The 18,832-nt window shown below is 41.4% G+C and overlaps 1 protein-coding gene across 2 annotated transcripts; it reads left to right on the forward strand.

Annotated features, from left to right (window-relative positions):
- The first annotated feature begins 81 nt into the window (after positions 1-81).
- On the forward strand, positions 82-18,040 carry TMEM248 (transmembrane protein 248). 2 transcript variants are annotated; one of them, XM_075032614.1, is made up of 7 exons: positions 82-166; positions 10,308-10,482; positions 11,154-11,439; positions 12,705-12,855; positions 13,667-13,850; positions 14,322-14,465; positions 15,257-18,040. In XM_075032614.1, exons 2-7 carry the CDS (start codon positions 10,324-10,326, stop codon positions 15,275-15,277), a joined length of 945 nt encoding a protein of 314 aa, XP_074888715.1. In that variant the 5' UTR covers positions 82-166; positions 10,308-10,323; the 3' UTR covers positions 15,278-18,040. The 2 variants fall into 2 exon arrangements, with proteins under 2 accessions (XP_074888715.1, XP_074888714.1); XM_075032613.1 differs by lacking the exon at positions 82-166 and adding an exon at positions 2,539-2,759.
- The last annotated feature ends 792 nt before the right edge of the window (positions 18,041-18,832 follow it).

The following is an 18,832-nucleotide window of genomic DNA, read 5'->3' on the forward strand; positions in this document are numbered from 1 at the left end:
TAGGTAACAATGTCCTTTTCTTTGCAGAAAGATCATTGTAGTGATTAAGTACTTAAGAACGACTTGCTGGTGCATTTGTACTAAAGTATCTCTTATTCATATGCCATCTTGTTATCAAGCCACTAAAGTGGGAGTGTTTTCAGCAAACAAATCCTCCGAATCCCAGGTAAGATGGATTTCCATACCCCATCTCAAAGATAGCAAGCAGGAGTGGTTTGCTCTTAGCCATAGTGTAGCCTTGGTAGTAACAACGCTGGGAGCAGCTCTCACAGGAACTTGCATTCTAGTGTTTGAGTAACTAGACTGCTTGAAGACCTTGTCAGTATTTTATTAGGCAAATGACCCGTCTGTAGGTAAAACAGGTAAATAGTTGTGTCTTGCTTAAAAGTAAGGTAGTTCAGTTGCTCTGGTAATAACTGCAGAGTATCTTTCCAGTGTTTAAAAATTCAGACTGGGCAAGCTGTCATGCACAGGGTGCTGTGAGGTGCTGCTTGCTGAGCTGGGAAGATGCTGTGTCAGTTCTGGGCTCAGCGTGAGCTGATGAACCCTCTAGTAAGCGGTACCAGACCGGCTTGGTACTGGGCATTGCTGTAGTATAGAGGTGCTTTGGTCCCACAGGCAAGGTTGGGGTAAGATAGAGTGAGAGACCTCAGTGATGCAAAAAGTTATGAAATGGTATCTATGAACAAGTTACTTGTGAACCAGAGAGTTTAATTGAAATACTACCTTAAAGTGAATTGGAATACAGGCTGCTGTGCTTTGGTGACAGTCACAGTATCAGAAATTATTTGGTTTTTTTCAACAGCACGCTACTAGTTCAGTATTACTGAAATCAAAGACTGTGGAGCTCATTACTAGGAATTGGAACTTACGTTGTAGACTACTTTGCATGTGAAACCCCTATTTATTTTGCTGTAGTAAAGAAGATACTTTACAGGAAGTACTGGTTAATTAAACTGTACACTGTCTCTTAGTTTCATATAACTGAATTATGAAATTAAATTGATTCTTCTACCCAGTTATCATTAGTGTTTGCAAATTCTCTGGTGTATATTCTCCTGTGGCTAGGTAACTCATGCTTAAGGTAGGGAGGCATAGATAGATGCTGATGCATACAGCTAGTGCTATTTAACAGCAATTTGAAAAAAAAGGGTTAAGAGGTTTGGGCGGAGAAGCTGCAGTGTTCCATCTGATAAAGAACTGAACGTTGGAGGTTCAAATGCTACAGTGGCTTCAACACAAGACAAAACGGTTTGATACTTCATCTGGGTATCCAGTAGGAGATGAACGTGTCCTTTTCCTTTATCTACAGCCACCATCCTTTTGTCAGAGATGTGTACAGAACTAGTGTATATGATTATTTTTTTTTAATTGTCTGAGAGGCTTGCCAAATGTGCATTGGCAATCCTACCTCCTGCCTTCCAAAAGCCTCAGTCAAGAAGAGTCATTAACTAAGGCGAGTAATTCAGTACTGGCCTTAGACCTCTTTGAAGACAGGGTGATTTGCGATCTTCAGGAAAATACTGTAGTTTTACCTTTCCAAAGTACCGCAACTATTGCAAATAAGCTTTGCTTTCAGCTTGTCAAACTGCTGCTGCTGCTGCAGTCAGGGGTAATTTAGCAGGGTGGAGACCCTGGCTGTAAATTGCAGGGTGTTGCATGCAGTTGTCCTTGCTCGGAACAGCAGGGTTACAATGGAGTAACTGGCTAAAACAGCACGGGAATGCTGGAGGGCTGGGAGTGCTGTTACCTTCTGCTGGATCACAGCCCAGTGCCTGGTGTTGCTTCACTAGATGCCACGGAGAAGAGCCTGCTTCTGTCTTTTTTACACCCTCAGGTATTTATGTCCCGGTTGGTAAGGTCCCCCTGAGCCTTCTCTGTTGCGGGCTAAGTCAGCCCCAGCCCTCCGTCACCTCCATTGCCCTTTGCTGGAGTCACCCCAGCGCGTTATTCCTCCCCAGGTGCAACACTTTACCTTCTCCTCTCTTGGACTTCATTATAATTAAAATGTTATTCTTCTGCTTCCTTCCGTTACATCAACTGCTTTGAGGATTTTCTCTTGAACGCTTCTAAGTAATGACAATTTTTTTTTTTTTTTTTTTTAAAAAGAAGTTGTTTCGGCTAGTTTTCAGTGGGAAAGGGAGGGGAGAGGGGCTAGGAAACGTCGGCAGCCCCTTTTTCAGGAGAGCAGCAGCAAGTGCCGGGGCTCCGCCGGGGCTGCACCAACCTCCCTCCTCCGCCGCGCTCCGGCCCGAGAAGACAACAGGGGCGGGCGGCGCTACGAGGTGAGCCCCGAGCAGCTTCCCGGACCCTCAGCTACCGCCAACGAGCCCCGTCCCGGTGCGGCGACCGGCCGCCGGTCCCGGTGGTGGGGACTCCGGGGGCCGGCGGGGCCCCGCCCGCCGCCCGGCTCCTCCCGCGCGTTGCCGGCGCCTCAGCAATCTTGTCCACCCCGCGCCACCGTCCGCTCGCCCGGCCGGGGTGAGAGGTCGCAGCTGCGTCCCCGGAAGCAGCGGGAGGCGGTGGCGGAGGAGGCGGGTGTCCGGGCAGCGGCGCCGGCAGCGGCCTCCCCCCACCCCCCCTCCCCTCCCCTCCCGCCCCGTCCGGCCCCCTCCCCGTGGCCTCCGTCAGGGCAGGAGGATGGTGCAGAGCCCGCCCGCACGGCAGCCCCGCCGCCTCTGAGCCCCCGCCGCTGCCTCCGGGCCTCCACCCGCCCGGCCCGGGGGCCTCTTCCCCCCCCCCCCCGCCTTGGGGTGCCGGTAAGACGGGGACCGGGGGAGGGGGTGGCTCTGGCTGATGGGGATGCCGGCCGTCGCCGGCCCGGTGGCTGTGGGGTCGCCTTCGCCTTCCTCCGCCCTGGGGAGGGAGGAGGAGGATGGGTCCCGCCGATGGTCGGCGGGGCCAGCTCCGGGCCTCGACGCCGAGCCCCCGCTGGCGGGTCGGTGGGCAGGAGCGAGGCCTCGGGTCGCTCCGGTTGACGGTTGTATAAGGGTGGGAAGCGCCGTGCGGAGCCTCGGCCCCGCTGCCGGGGGCAGAGCGGGTGAGGCGGGCGCTGCCCCCCGCTGCCGCCGGGCTCCGCAGAGCTTCGCTTCCAGATCCGCATGGCGAGGGGACAGGCGGGGGTCGTTGGGCTTCGCCGATGTATCGTAGCGTTAGTTTTAGTTAATTTTATTTTTTTTAAAAAAGAAGGTTGTTAGCTTGAACTTTGCATGGGTGGCATCGTACCAGGAAAAAAATAGTACAAAAGAGTGATTCCGGTAGCACTGAAAATATTTCCGTTTCAAAATAGCTTCTGAACAGCGGTTCCTTCGTTGGTTTTTTTTTTGCCGTTTGCTGCATATCCGTATTTTATCCGCTTTTATTTTTTTTTATTTAACTTGTCTAAAGATGTCACGATGCTTTTAACAATAACGTTTCTGGTGCATCGTGCCTAGAACATGGCTGCTAGCTGTCTAACGTTAAATTTAATCCGTATATCATGATCACAGATATGGACACCCTGGGAAACATTTCTGCCTGACAAGGGAACGAACAGACTACAGCACGGCTTGCCTTTTTTTTTTTTTTTTTTTTCTTTCCCCTTTCCCTTTGTTTGCTTTTTAAGGGCTTGTCTTCTCTGGGGAAATTTATTTGCATGATTAGCTCTAGTGGTGTAATTATACGGGTAAATTTGCCCTGTTAGATAAACCTTGAGTCTAGATAAGAATTCATTAAGGATTACTCTCCACATCCTCGTCGAGCTCCTGAGAAGTTTTGCAATTGGAAGCGTGTCGTGGAATGAAAACCTATCGCGGCTGGGCCTGTCTTTTCTGGTAAATGGTTATTGCGTTTTTTATAAACGGTTGAGTTACGGGAAACGCGCACTAATCTCTCTGCTTCTAGGCTGGACGTAGAAAATGGTTCTAGGTTCATCTAGGGAGCCACCGCCACTTCCATCTACCTGCTCTTCCTCTGGTCTCGGGGAATAAGCCGATGGCTGCAATCCAATTTCTGGTCAGCAGGTGTCCGCAGGACAGGGGATAACTTTTGTAGGCAGACTGAGCAGAGATAATGCTGAATTGTGCCTGCGGGACTGAATGCTCTTTGACCCGCGATTTAGTCCCGTCAAAGAGGATTAAGACCTTGGTAGCTTTGTTACCTCCCGTGATTTGAGGAGTGGCTCGAGGCCGGTGGAATGTGATTCTTCTTTCCCACTTGAAAGACAAGAACTTGAAATGCCGCCTGGTAATACAAAATAGACGCTGTGCTCTGTCGGTGGAGAGGAGCATCCGAGGGCACGAACGAACAAACAGACCTCGGTCTCCTCTGTGCGAGGCGGATGCGCCCGGCGAGGGCCAGGAGACTGGCACGTCCATCACCCCTGGATGGATGGCGGACCACAGGAGTGCAGCTCCCCCCTTAAACACTCCCTGGCAAGTGTTCCCTGCGGGTCTGTTAGCTGTGACCGTCTTTATTTATTTTTTTTTTATTAAGTAGCATAACATTTTTTGTAGAAATGAAGCTGTTTTATCAATGAGCCCTAAACGAAGTATTGATGAAACTTGTCGGTGTCGGAATTTTGTTGCTTTTCCCAAATCTCCCCTTGCCAAGAGCATGTCTGTGTTGGGAGTTCCTTTTTTTTTTTTTTTTTTTTTAGAAGACCGTTCTGACCTGTGAATAAAGCTGGTTCCCAGGACTTGGAACTCCCAGGTTTTGTTTTGGAAGAAAACTTGCGTGTGTCCTGGCATGTCGGGTTTTGTTAATTATCTATCTGTAAAATGGAGACTGTACTTAACTACATGAGATCGGGCTAAGCAAATTAAAGTCCTGTTTCTTCTGACCAGTGGGGGTGAAGTGTATAGACACGGTAATATTACTGCCATATCCTTGATATTTTAGCTATTGCTGAAGTCCCTTATTTCAGTCGGGTTTGCTGCTGTTTGTATTTTCTCCTTCACTAGCGGCCACTGGCTGTTTTCCTGCTTCACTGACACAGCCAGCGTTACCTTCTTTCTACATCCAGAACTCTTATTTTGCCATTCCCACTAAAGCTGCCATTTCCTCAACTTGTCAGTCATTTTCTGCTTGTGATTCAAGCTGTGTATCTGTCTGCGTCTCTGTCTCCTTACAGTTCTCATTACAAGCAACAGTTCTCATTACAAACAGTTTGAGGAGCCTTTCTCTGGCATTTTTCACTACTTACATTGCTGCATTCTGTACCACACTCTTTAATGGGTAGCCTTACTGCAGTCAACTATTAACCTTCTTAAATTGGTCACTAAACCAGTTTCTGATTATTCAACTGTTAGTGAGGCTTTTCATACTTCTTGAATAAAGCCCTTCTGTGAACTGCATTTGTTTGGCTGTTGTCAGTGCGGTCTACGCAGAATTTGATTTCTCGTGGAACTTCGACAGATCCTGTAAAACTGAATCATTTTACTTTTGCCTTCCTCTCCCAGGTTCTCGTGCTAAGCAGCAGTAACCAGAATAGCATTTTTTTAATACAACTTCAAAGTCCTTGAGTCTAATGTTGTGTGTTTTATTGTAGTCCGTATGATTTAGATTATGAGAAGTCATGTTGTAAGTCATGACTTTGACTTGTAAAAGGCTTTAAAAACGTGCAAGCCAGAACTCTTGTGTATGAAAGTGTACTCTTTCCCATGGCACAAGCTCACTTGGCAAATGGGTCTGCCTTTTTAAACTTTGGCAGCAAAATGTCTATTTTAAACCAGAGGTTAGGTTTACTTTTATTTTACAGCTGGGTATATTTTAAATTGTGTTTTTCACTTTTAACAAAAGTCAGAATTTAGGGTCCTTTGAACCAGTGAATAAAGGTTTTCCTCACATTGTTTGTATTTCCTGGCTTATAACTTTTCTACTCTTTTCTGGTTCTTCATGTTTTTAAAACTCTTAGCATTTCACAACAGTATTTGGAACTTGCTTGCATTTGTCTCTTTCTGCATAAATTTTTCTTTAAGTGGTAAATTAAAATCAACTTTGCTGTCCCAGGAGTATCAGCTGACACACTGTTCAGGTGCTTGTGTTAACGCCACCACAGACATTTTGAACTACAACTGCGTATTTGTTGGGAAGGGCTGTTAAATATCTGGAAACGTTGCATACACAGATTGAGTAATATCTGATCCGAATATTTTCCTCTTTTATTTTTTAACTCATCTACTTTTTAGTGTATGTTTTCTGTCTTTAACAAGAGTTCCAGTCAGGACCTTGGCTGTTTGAAATTCAGTAAGAATTCGATCCTTAAAATTTACTATAAGTCTGATCAAATTACTTACCTTCCTTGGCCTTGTTTTATGGGTAGAACTGAAATGTTTGCTGTTTATGTAGCTCTTGGGGATGTTGAAATGCTTAATTATGTTTTGAAAAGTGTTTTGGGAGGTGAAAAGAAGCATTTCATGCAAGTATGAAGCATTTTGCTTCGTTCTGTTCTTGCAAGTCCCCAGGCTGTCAGGCTTTCATTAATAATCTGCTTCCTGACTGACTCCATTACCAGAATAACGTGAGGAAAGAATCTCCTTTTCATTTTCAACAGGTGATGTTCTCGCTCTCGTTCTGTGCTGTACACGCAGTGACTTCTGTCAGTGCTCTTTGCGTGTGCAAAGGGCCAGGCCACTTTCCTGCCACACTTTCTGCTTCCAGGCTCTAGGAAAACTTTTTAATCAGTAAACATAAGATAAAATAGCTCAGAAGAATGTGATGAGCCACTGACTGGTTTGAGCTGATTCACTGTTATCTCCCACTTGGGTGCTTTGTCTTGGGGGAGTAGATGTGTTTGTGCACATCTGGCTGCTGATCTTTTGGTTATACCTGGTTGCAGTGGATTGAAGGATCCTAGGTGATGTTTTCATCAACTTTCTTCTTCTGCAAGTCTCGATTACTGCTATTCCTCTACTTTGTGAAGAAGACTGATGGCATTTACTATGTATCTGTTTACTTTGTTTTATTTTGTTAACACTGAAGGACAGGAGAAGGGGAGGAAGATCAGTTGGACAGAAAAAATGCTCTGCTCTGGAGGGTTCCCCTCCCTTCATTCCTCTAGGAGTCAGCCCTGCCTGCCCCTCTGCTGCTGACAGAGGTTTTCAGGCTGTTACAATTTCATCCTGCAGGGTCTTGATATGCTTCCTAAAAAGACGAACTGAAACAGCTGCAGATACTGGCACCTCTTTTTTCCACAGATACCAGTATGGTAAAGTAAGTCTTCCTATAAAATTAGTAGGAAACCCCTCTTCTGCTCCCAACTGCATGTTTTATGATAAAAACATTATGTTGTGAAATTCTAATGAAGATTTAAAGGAAAAAAAAAAGATTAGCCTTCCCCAATTCCTGAAAGAAACTGACTGTAAAAGCTCTTTCTAGTTTATGTAGTAGAAATTCGTAGTTCGTTTCAGGGCATAAAAGGGGCAACCGTCTGGTGAGTTTAGAAGCTTCTGTTTAATTTCAGTTTTTATCCTGTTTTCTTTCCTTTAAAAAAAGGAGGGGGAGATGATAATTGCTGCTGCTCTGAGAACCAGCAGGGGCTTTATTTTCAGTTGTGAGATCAGCTGAGGTTACTTTTGCTAGTTCTGTTCGATAGGCTGGTGATATTAGATTAGAGGTATAGACATTCTTGTTAATTGATCTTTATAAAGCTTTGACAGACCATTTTGAATATTTTGAACTTTCATAGGCAGCTTCACAGTTAACACAACTGTGATCTATTTTGCTTTACTATTCTAGTGTTTAGGTGTTAGACATCAAGTTCGGTTTGAAGAGAAGAAAACCAAATTAAAGATATTTTTGGTACCTGCTACTGTTTACTGTTCTTAAATGAGAGGCACTTTCATTTGAGATCAACACCATTTCTTTGTTTGCATGTTATTTATGGATGGCTTGCTAGGAAAATCACAGTTTGGTTGATCTGTGTTTATGAGTGTTTTTCTGGCACGCAACATTATTTTCATTCAAAGCGGTTAACCCTGATGTGACCCATTTTGTAACCCCCATTGTACTACTAGTGATGGGGCATGTTTGAAAACATAATTGATTTATAAATAAACTGAACTGCACAGTTAAGATTAAATGCTGTTTTGCACAATAAGGTGTTCAGGCTTAGAAAACATGTGAGGTCTTAATGGAGTGCTGTTTGGGTTAGCGCTAGCCTGCTGCCCTTCTCTTCCACCCACAGTTTTCTTCCTTGAGGTATTTCAGTGGTGGTTTTTTATTATTTAAACCCCTCCAAATGTTTTTCTCCTCTAGACTGACTATCTTACATGCACAACGAGAAGGGAAAATATTTGTGAGGAAATTACAGGATTTTAGGCTTTCTAGTGGAAAGATGGTAGTTGACATTATGGCAAGATACACGTAAAAATTGTCAGACATTTACTTTGATGCTTTCAAATTCATGTTTGATTTTGGTTTTTTTCCTTTTGGCAACTGCAATTTTACTTTTAATACCTGCTTTAGTACAGCACGTGGGTTTTCGTTGGTTTTTTCTTTTTTATTGTTAGGAATTCAGTTCCTTTGATATTAAGCCTCGAAATGGGAATTTCATCCTTCTGCTATGACTCATTTCATTGACTTTTTGGTCTTTGCAATATACTTCAAGATTTTCCTTATTTGTAATTTGTTCTTGAAAAACTGATAGGTCTATTTCAGCTGTTACCTTTTCTATTTCATATATAAATAAGCAGGAATTTAAAATGTTACACCTTTGAGGTTGCTGTATATGGTCTTGACCCGTACTGGAGGAAGGCTCCTTAAACTGTAGAATAAGTGACTCTTTTCTCGCTTTTTAGACCACTACCCAATTCCGTGTTTGCCTGGGACGCTGACATATTAACTGTTGTGTGTTTCCATCCTTTACCATTTTTATCTTTTTAACTCTATGACATAATTTCCAGTGTTCGTAGGGCCTGATTTAAGAGCACAATATCTCTCCAGTGCTTGCTGAGCGTTTCCCGATGAGTACTGTCAGCTGTAACTCTGCCTGAACATGGCATTTGGTCTTGATGTATACACCTCAATACCGAGCAATTACTTTGGAGTTGGTGGCCAATGTTCCAGGCTGGCAGTTTTCATTCTTCCCGTTGCGCTTGAGCTACTTGTTAGGCTGACTGGAGATTTTTATTGCGTGAGTATTAAAAGGCTTAGCCGGAGTGGAGAGAGGCAGGCAGCAGTTATTAGAGCTGCTTTCTAAATTATTTATGTAGCTAAAAAGTGAAATCTGATCTTGCTTTCCTGACCTGCCAGGAGGTAATAGCATTCGGTTTCTTCTTTTAACTGTGTGAAAAAGAAATAAATTATATTCTTCAGGTTATTCATTTACACAGAGGAAGTTAGTTGGTAGTTAGAACTAGAGCTGGTAGAAGAACAGCATTTGTGTTGTGTTTCTAATGGGTTCTAACAGAAAGGAGGAGTTTAAGTGTCGGACCATTAAGTGAACCCCTAAAAACTAGTGGGTATGTACATTTTGATTTACATGCACTGATCTGTTTCACAAGTTCTTTTATAATTAGTGTTATTTAAGCACTTTATTTCATAAAAAAATCAGTAGTTCTTCAGGCAGCAGTGTGGAAACGTTCTTCTTGGTTCTGGTTTGCACTAACCATGTCGAATTGCTATTTTCACGTCAGCTCTAGCACTGAAATCCACAGTTGCTCCCTTTTCTCTCACAAATGCTCAAAAGGCATATTACGCTTCGGAAATTGCAGCTTATAGCATTTTCTAATTGCTTTCAAAGCCATTGAGTTATGGGAACATACTAAGCAACCAGCACTTAAAAGCTGGTGCTCTCTTACGTAAAAATATTAGCCCAAATATTTTTATATGTATGCTTTTCAACTCATCCAGTTTTATGGCTGATTTTAGACTCTGTGGTAAACAAGCATGCTAATGGAGCTGTTGGAAGCCCCTTTAAAAAGGAATCACAGTACTGTATATGCTGTGGGTGACATTCAGCTTTGATTAAACGTTGTAATAAAGCCTGCATCTGTGGTGTTATTTTCAAAAGGAAATTCAGAAGGGAACACTGAATACAACTCTGCTTTTGGTTTATCTTTTGATCTTTTTCCATCTCAACATGTGTCTCCAATGTTTCTAGATAGAGTGTTTGAGATTTTTAACTAGGGCTCATTTAAGAAATTTGCTGCCAGTGACAAGATAGGAAGCAGAATGTACAGAAGTGCGGATCATACCCAGGATGATCCTTACCAACACCAGCTCTCCCTTGCCCTTTCACTCCTGCTGCCTTCTGACACCTTCACTGGCCTGTTTGGCCATAACACAGCTGGTCTTGGATGTACTCTTTTGGGTTGTTTTTTTTTCAGGTGAACAATCAGAATAATGTTCAACATAAACCTGTTGGAGAACCTGAAGGTTTACATCAGCAGTCGACCTCCGCTTGTGGTCTTTATGATCAGTGTAAGCGCTATGGCAATAGCTTTTCTGACACTGGGTTATTTCTTCAAAATCAAGGAGATCAAGTCACCGGAAATGACAGAGGTATGTACAAAAAGTTCCTGAGCTAAACAATGGGAATACTAATTTGAAAAACTTGCCCAAAGCTAATGAGTTTTGTCGTGTGTCCCCCCCCAAGAACCCTCTCGTGGGAATGCGCAGAGTCTTATGGGAGGTTGTCTTCATTTACATTTGCCTCTAATTTCATTAGGAAAGAGGCTATTGGTATGAATGTTTGAACAGTCTTGTTTTATTGCAAGGATGAGGCCAAATCATCTGACATGCGTCTTCCCTACTATGGCTAGAAGCCTTTCTTTTTCTTACTCTGTTGCGTCAGCTAGCTTGTTTGTGAAACTTCTTATCTAGTAGTACTGTTCTGTAATGAGCTAGAAACCGCTTACACCCTGAGCGTGGTGAGAACTGACCAAGTTAGTATATTCTTTTTGTAGTTTAAAGGAGGATATTCTGCTGCTGCTGCACTGAGCAGTGGTCGAGTGGTGGCTGGGATTGAACACATCTAACTTGTGTAAACAACTTGTCCCATTGTTGAGATAGCCATGGTGGTATTTGTGCTTGCTTTGTGAGCCATGTAATTTTTGTTAAATGGCTTGGAACTGTGGGCAGAATGGTACATATCAAGGTCTGCACTGCCCTAGAGAAGTGGCAGCCAACAGTTAACTTGCTAATCTGTTTGAAATCTTCACATTTGTTTTAAGGACTGGAATACTTTCCTCCTGAGGTTTAATGATTTGGACTTCTGTATATCTGAGAATGAAACCTTAAAGCATCTCATCAATGATACCACAACTCCAGAAAGTACGGTGACTAGTGGGCAGGCGAGATCTTCTACACAGTCTCCACAGGCTCTTGAGGACTCTGGTCCAATAAACATCTCTGTTACAATCACGTTGACGCTGGACCCACTCAGACCATTTGGGGGATATTCTCGCAATGTCACGCATCTAAGTTCCACAATTTTTGGACACCAAATTGGACTCTCAGGTATGCAAGACTTGACCTTTATAGATTTGAATGACAACTATATAATCAAATAAAAATTCACCAGCTTATTGTTGGTGAGATAAATCTTTTGCTTAGAACGTTTATGTGTTTCCAAATTTGTTATGAGTATATTCCTGTATAGAACCCTTCACTTGTTTGCTAGAAAAACTTTTCCCTGCCCTCAGAATGGAAAAGAACCTGCAGGTTTGCCAAGATTAGGCTTTGCAGTTTTAAATGATTAACCTAATGACAATGGAAGGTAATTTTTAAGCCAACAAAATTCCAAGCAGGAAAAACTTTTACAGTGACTATCTTCAGTTCCATCTTGATACATCTTTAAGTCCTTAACTCACATTTGAGAGGCGTTAATGTACATACATTAGAGATCAAGTAGCAAGCTGTCTAAAACAACCAGAGTTTATCTAAAATGCATGCATGAATAAGCTTTAATGCTGCAAACAGCAACAAACAAGATGGTTACAGTTTCTGTGGTGTGAAGAGACTCATCTGCTGTGAGGCTGCGCTGACAGTAAATTTTGGCAGGAGATTGTAGAAAATTAGTAGAAGTTGATAAGAGAACCTCATTGAATTTTAGCTTTTAGGCAGGGCTGCATTTTATAATAATGCCTGAAGGTGTCTTGAACCTCAGAGACCTGTGAAGAGACATTTGCCATAGCTGTAAATCTGTATTACTGTATTTTATGTTGTTGTTATTGTGTTACTGCTTTAAGAGCTATCAAATGCAAGTTCCATTTCCAGTAGCCTGGATTTATTTTCGGTATGAATATATCCACATGGAGTTAACATACCCTACTTAATCTGCAGTTCAATATCTGCTGGCACCTTTTTGTCTACATGAGTATCTCCAATTTGAAAAGAAAAATCAGATGTGGAACGAAGTCTTTGGGAGGAGAAAGGTTAAAGATCTGTGATTTTACTTTCTAATAAAGTTCTCTGAACACGCATGAATTCACTTATAAATAGTGAGTTTTTCATTTCTGAAAGGAGCCTAATGACCCCACTTCTTCTAGGGGCAGGAGGGATTAGAAGGACCAGCAGCTGGGGTTTTTGTAGTTTGGTTTGTGTTGTTTTTTAACTTTCTTTTTGTTCTCTTTGTTGATAGTAAAGATCCTGGATGACTTCAAAGGTACAGTTTCAGGGTTATGGTTGCTGCCTTAGTGGTTTGCGTGTTGTCCTTATCCTAGTGATTGTTGCTCAGATACTTTTGTGAACGAAAACCAGCTTTCCTTCTCTCTTTCTCAAAGGCAGAGAATCCCATGAGGAGATAAATATTACATTCACCCTGCCGGCTGCCTGGAATTCAGATGACTGCGTTCTTCATGGCCACTGCGAGCAGGTTGTGTTCACAACCTGCATGACTGTGACAGCAGCCAGCAATGTATTTCCTGTCACAGTGTACGTGCATTTTAAATGCTCCTTCATAGACTGGTTACCGGGTGATTAATTCCTCAGCTGGTTCTCTGAGGTTGTTACTTCCTGATGAACATTATTGTTGACTGTGGAAATTACCTACCTACCTGCCTTCCTTCCTCCACAGTAAAAATCCTGTCTTGGGACTTGCTGTCTTTTAGCAACACTAGGTTTTTCTGAGGATGTTTTGAACTATAGGCCCCACCTGCCTTTCAATGTGCTACCTGTGATTTAAATTTGTTCCTGTATGTTCACTAGGAACAAAAGAATCCGTGAATATATAAGACACACACCCTATAATTTAGTTTCACTACTTTGTGTGAGAGCTACGGCTTGACACTAAGGTTCTTATCCTTTTCCCTGTTGAGAGATCAGCATAAGCCGAGTGCTGCTTTGCTGCCATCCCCCAGCAGGTACAGACCTTTCATCAAAATAGTTTCCCTTTGTCTTCTCTAGACTCTCTGACAATATTCAGTATACCCTGGAGAACCACCAGATAGATTCACATGACTCTGTGAAGCTTTATGAAAACCAGTGTTTTTCTAATTAAGCTGTGGGATGTTGACTTACTGCAACAACACGCAGTTAAATTCTAATCTTAGTATAGGAATCAGATGGGTTTTTTATACAACTTTTTGGTTAAGCTTTGGTTTTTGTTGTTGTTTTGGAAGGTCCAAAATAAAACCGTGTTTTATGCTGCTGTTGAGAAGACTGGGCTTGACTCAGTTCTGAAAGTTAGCCTTCGTAAACATGGAGAATGGCAATTGGGGTGCTAATTATTTCTGTTTTTCTGCAGTCAGCCACCGCATTGTGTTCCTGAAACATACAGCAATGCTACACTTTGGTACAAGATCTTTACCACAGCAAGGGACTCTAATACAAAATATGCACAAGATTATAACCCTTTCTGGTGTTACAAAGGAGCAATCGGAAAAGTGTATCATGCTTTAAATCCCAAGCTAACTGTTATAGTTCCAGATGTAAGTGCCGTGGTGTCTTTATATGTTATGTTGAATAAATATTTAGCTCTGGTTTAATTGAATATGGTTCTGTTCATGTCCTAAAATAGTCCTGTTCAGTGCTGGTTTATTGTGCAGTGCCAGCGCTGAGACAGAGTTAGGTGCGCTTTACTGCTGGTGGGTGTGATGGTCTTCATGTAATCTCCATATGCCTCACAGCTTTTAATAACGAACACTTATATTTTGAAGCCATTTGACAAAAGGCACTGCCAGTATATGGGAAGAGATGTCTAGTACAGATTTTTAACATGAGGACCATTTCAGCTCTTTATGTGCCACAATTAGGAATCACTTTAATTACTATGCCAGCTGCGTAAAGGGGAGAAAGTTGATTTATGAAGTAATTTCTGTCCTTATCTGATAATTATTGCTTTAATATAAAATGCCAACTATTGGTGCATTGTCAGTAAATGGTTTTAATTCTCTGTGCAGGATGATCGCTCTCTAATAAACCTGCATCTCATGCACACCAGTTACTTTCTTTTTGTGATGGTGATTACAATGTTCTGCTATGCAGTTATTAAAGGCAGACCAAGCAAACTAAGGCAAAGCAATACAGAATTCTGCTCTGAAAAGGTGAGTCTGTGTAATAACAAAATATTGACTCTGATAAGAAAACAGAAAACCTCCTTGTCGACATAGTGCAGACTGGTTTTTCTTATCTCTGGAGATGTAGATTTAATTCCCTTTCAAAGAGACATGGGTGTTTCATTGTGAACAGTACAGACAGGTGCCACAAAATACATATATGTGCTTTGTAGATCCTCAGATTTCTCTCCTACAGAAGTGGATTATTGCAGTTCGGTAAGTGCTGTAACGCAACTCTTGTGCCGTAATTCTGATGTTACTTGCACCATTTTGTGTGAAGCATTGAATAGATGGCACTGAGTAGTTTTATTTATCTTTTATCACAACAGACTGAAAATTTCGAATAAAACATGATAGGTGATTCTAATGGTTGTTAATCAGAATTTAATTAAAACAATGACAAAGCTATTGAAACAGTCACTGTTCAATATTGCATTGGAGACCTGCACTTTGCTTGAAGTATTAAATATGAATATATTCAATTGTGAAGTAGGAAGCTAATGTTGGCACCTTTTGATCTTAATATTTTGTAGTATAAACTGTTTTGGGGTTTTTGGTTTTGTGGTTTTTTTGGGGGGGGGGTTGCTTTTGTTTTTTAATTGATAATGTTAAGCACAAAACACCTTCAGACTTACTTTGATTTTCTTTCCAAGTTAGACTTTTCAAGGTTCTTTGAAAAGGCAAGGACAGATATGCCAGCTGCGTGGAGATAAGTAATATCACTGTTATGGGATTAAGCATTTGACTTTAATTAAATGTTTTCTTTTTCTTTTGTTTAGGTTGCTTTGTCAGAAGCATAATCCATCCTCTCCTTTGACTGAGAATGACTGAGAACCGTAATCATTGCCTGCTGAACCCAGAATGGGTCTTAACACTCTGTGAATACATTATCTTGCAATGTTGGTTTATTCCAACCAAAGACATTTCAAGTGCCTGTAATTGATTTGTACATATTTATAAAAGTATATTCAGAATAGGTCAGATGATGCACTTGTTCCGCATTGTAGTGCGGCCGGAAATTTTCAGTCTTTACCTGTGGACATAGCCGAATGTTTGTGTAGATATGTTTAGTGATATGGCTACATATAGTCAGAGCAAGATATTTTTGTCTAGCTGCATCTGGGCAGGTTAAGATGCCTTTGCAAGTGTCTCAAACAAATGAACAGATCTTTTGTTTTTTGCCCAATGATATGTACAGTGTGTTTGAAACAGTATGCACCTTTGATATAATACTGCATTTCCAAAGCCACCAATGTACTACATGAATTAAATGTGTATTTGTGTGGCCTAATACTTTCTTCCATTTGCTCCTTGCTTGCAAGAAAAGATATCAACATTTTAGATTTTTTTTTTTTTTTTGAAAAAAGAAATACATATTCACATTTTAATAGTGCTGTATTTAGGACAAACTTGTGCTTTTATTCATAGTAAAAAAAATAAGAAGTGAAGTCCCATTTTAAAATGTTTCTTACTGAAAAGTGCTAAGTTTGATTTATTTTTTATTTTTTTTTTAATTTTGTTTTTAAATTTTTTTTTTCATTTGGCTTGCTGAATGCCAGAGAACCAGTCAGCATAGAGACTATCTGGAAAGCTTTCCACTTGGCCTCCCATCCGCAGCCCTCAAACCAGGATTGTGTGTGTCTGCTGCAGAGCAGCTTTCTGTAAACTTTTTTTTCTAGAAAGTGAAACTTAATAAAAAGATGTATTGTATTAACAGTCTGTTGGGGCTCTGCACAGCCTTGGGCAAGTGCAAATAATGAAAGGAAAAGAAATCCCATAGTCTGTAATAGAGCTTCACTTTGGGACTCTCCATCCATCTCTGAAGGGCAGCTGAAAATGACACTTTTATTAGCTTTGTCCCATTTCCATTTAATGCTGTCCACTCAGGGGAAAATGACAAGGAGAGGACTATGGCTGTTGCGATTAAGGTCAAAGAAACCACACAGTAAAACACATACTGTTTTCTCTGTCCATTCCTAAATCAGAGGTTTTATTCTGTGTGTTTCTCCCTTTCCCATTCTGGCTTTTGCTGTTTCTTTCTGTCTTCTTACCGAGTAGCCTCCTTAATTTTCAGGAGTCGGGGTTTTCCTGCAGACTTTTCCACCGCTGCTTTTAAAATCTCACTGGTTGCCTTAATTGACCTTTCATCTTGTCTTTCAGCTTTCTCGTCAGGTAGTATAACTGTAGGTCTGCATACCTACACATCAGCTTTTTCCCCTCCTCCTTTTGCTCTAAACTACACAAAGGAAGAAACTCAAGTCAAAATCTCACAGTCTCAATTATGCTGGCATGAGATTCTTGGTTCATTACTTATAGACACTATTGAGTGGTACCCTACTGATCTGTATGTATGGGACTTCCGTAAGTTCACGAGTCTTCAGAGCATTTGAAGCAAAATAGCCACACTTTTCTTCAGAACGTGTTTCCTTTATAGAATTTCAGTTACTTAAGTGGTGTTAACTAACATGCGTTTTTCTCTGGGAGTGTTAAGGCAAAGCTTTAGAGATGGCCTAGTTTGAAGTCTAGGGATAAAATGAAGCTTCCAGTTTTCTCCTGATGCTGCTATGGGCTAATACTGCTTCACTGAAATGAATCAGTGAAGTCAAAACAGGTAGACGGCTTCTCATGAAAACTGTCCGAGCAGTTCCTAATTCACACGTACCCAGCCTTCTGCATTAATACTGACTTCTAGAGTTGCCTATGAGGGTGGCTTGATCTGGGGACCAAAGGCAGGAATAGGAAATGGATTGGGATGGTGTTGCAAATTCTGGAAATACCTAGAAAGCACCCACCATAATGCGACTCCTCAAAAAAAAGCAAAGCCAAGTCCTTTCTGTTTCAGCAAATTAAAAATTAAAACTCCAGATGTTCTAAGTGGAACTTGATCTGTTGTGGAAAACAGATATATTTTTTTTTTTCCTTTCTTTTTTAAATCTGGTTTTGCTGTTTGGTAATTAGAGGAGCCTGCTTTGCAATTTATCACCCACTGTATTGAAGTACCCAGAAATGCTAAGATTATACAACCCACAAACGCATAAGGGAAATGTTGAAGAGTTGTATTTTTTGGCCTTAGTTTATCCCTTTGCACCCCTGTATTGCAGCAGAGAGGTAAAGGTGTCCATCAGGTTGAAATGCTGTAATACTGAGGAATATTGGATTGTTCCTAGGCGCAATGTACAAAAGTTAAATGCAGCCAAACAGAAGAGTAAAAACTTAAAGTTCAGATCATATTGATCTTTCCTTTTTTTGTTTTCTTTTTCTTTTTAACTATGACTTGAATCAGTTTTGATTCTATTTGTACGTGTTTTCTTGTTCTTAGAAAGCTGCCATTTTCTTTTGCATTTTTCTTTGGCGTTACATAGAAAATCTGAGCCTTGGTTTTCAACCCTCTGCAGGTGATTGTAGGGTTAAGATGGCTTTTTTGTTTTGTTTTGTTCTTACATTTCACTTGTCTTGTTGCATGATGGTTAATAGCTGATTTGGAAATGACATTTCTCTCCTAGATTAATTTTGTGTTTGTAAGATGTGCATATTGCTTTGCAGAATAAAAACAATGAAGTTTATTCTGTTGTCTTTATTTCTACTGCCCAGGTGCTGTTGAGGTTTCATAAATCACCTATGTTATATGGACCATCGGAGGAAATTAGTAGTGAAAGTCTGCAGTAGATTGGAATTTCAAACCCTCTGTGTACCTAAGGTGCAGTGAGCATCTTACATAGACTTTTCTTTATGTATTATGGTGTAGGGAATGTAGCTGGTGCCCATCATGGGAAACACAGAATTTGTGACCTAGACCCATCTCTTCTGTTGCTGTTTCTTGATGATGATCATGCCTTCCACTCCCTCCTTGCTGCAAGTGCTGTGTAACTTACTCAGCTGAACCAAGACCAGATGCTGAGTGTTTCAGAGTGCCTGCAGGTGGCTGGACATGGTTGGAGGACCTATATAGATGGCTGTTGAAATTAAGATAATGTAGCTTGTTCATTCTAACTCCAGTTACTATGCAGCTGGAACAAGTTGCACCTGCATGTTTTCAGAGCTTGAGAGTAGGAAAAACATATTTAGTTTTGCTCTTGGAAGCTGCTTGAAAGCTAGGCACTGTGTGTTTGACAAGTGCAAGAAGGGCGGCTTTGTCTTTCTTCTCTGAAGAGCAGAGTTCAAAGCATCCAAATGGTGCCTATTCTAATCTGGTGGCAAATGAGAGCATTGTTTTATAATTTTTACTGGGGAGAGGGACCCTGAGAATTAGTAGAAAAAAGTGGTTTTAATAGAATATTTTTTACAAATCCTATTGGTATGGCTCGAGGAAACCTGGCTAGTTCTGAAGTGTCTGCTCTGAATGAGCATTAATGCCC

Source organism: Buteo buteo, chromosome 7, assembly GCF_964188355.1.
Source record: "Buteo buteo chromosome 7, bButBut1.hap1.1, whole genome shotgun sequence".
NCBI classification, from domain to species: domain Eukaryota; kingdom Metazoa; phylum Chordata; class Aves; order Accipitriformes; family Accipitridae; genus Buteo; species Buteo buteo.

What these genes read in the sequence shown, in the direction of transcription:
- TMEM248 (XM_075032614.1), top strand. Translation starts at nt 10,324, where the DNA reads ATGTTCAACATAAACCTGTTGGAGAACCTGAAGGTTTACATCAGCAGT. An exon ending in AATGTATTTCCTGTCACAGT is followed by an intron (nt 12,856 to 13,666) that starts GTACGTGCATTT and finishes GTTTTTCTGCAG; the next exon opens with TCAGCCACCGCATTGTGTTC. An exon ending in TAACTGTTATAGTTCCAGAT is followed by an intron (nt 13,851 to 14,321) that starts GTAAGTGCCGTG and finishes TTCTCTGTGCAG; the next exon opens with GATGATCGCTCTCTAATAAA.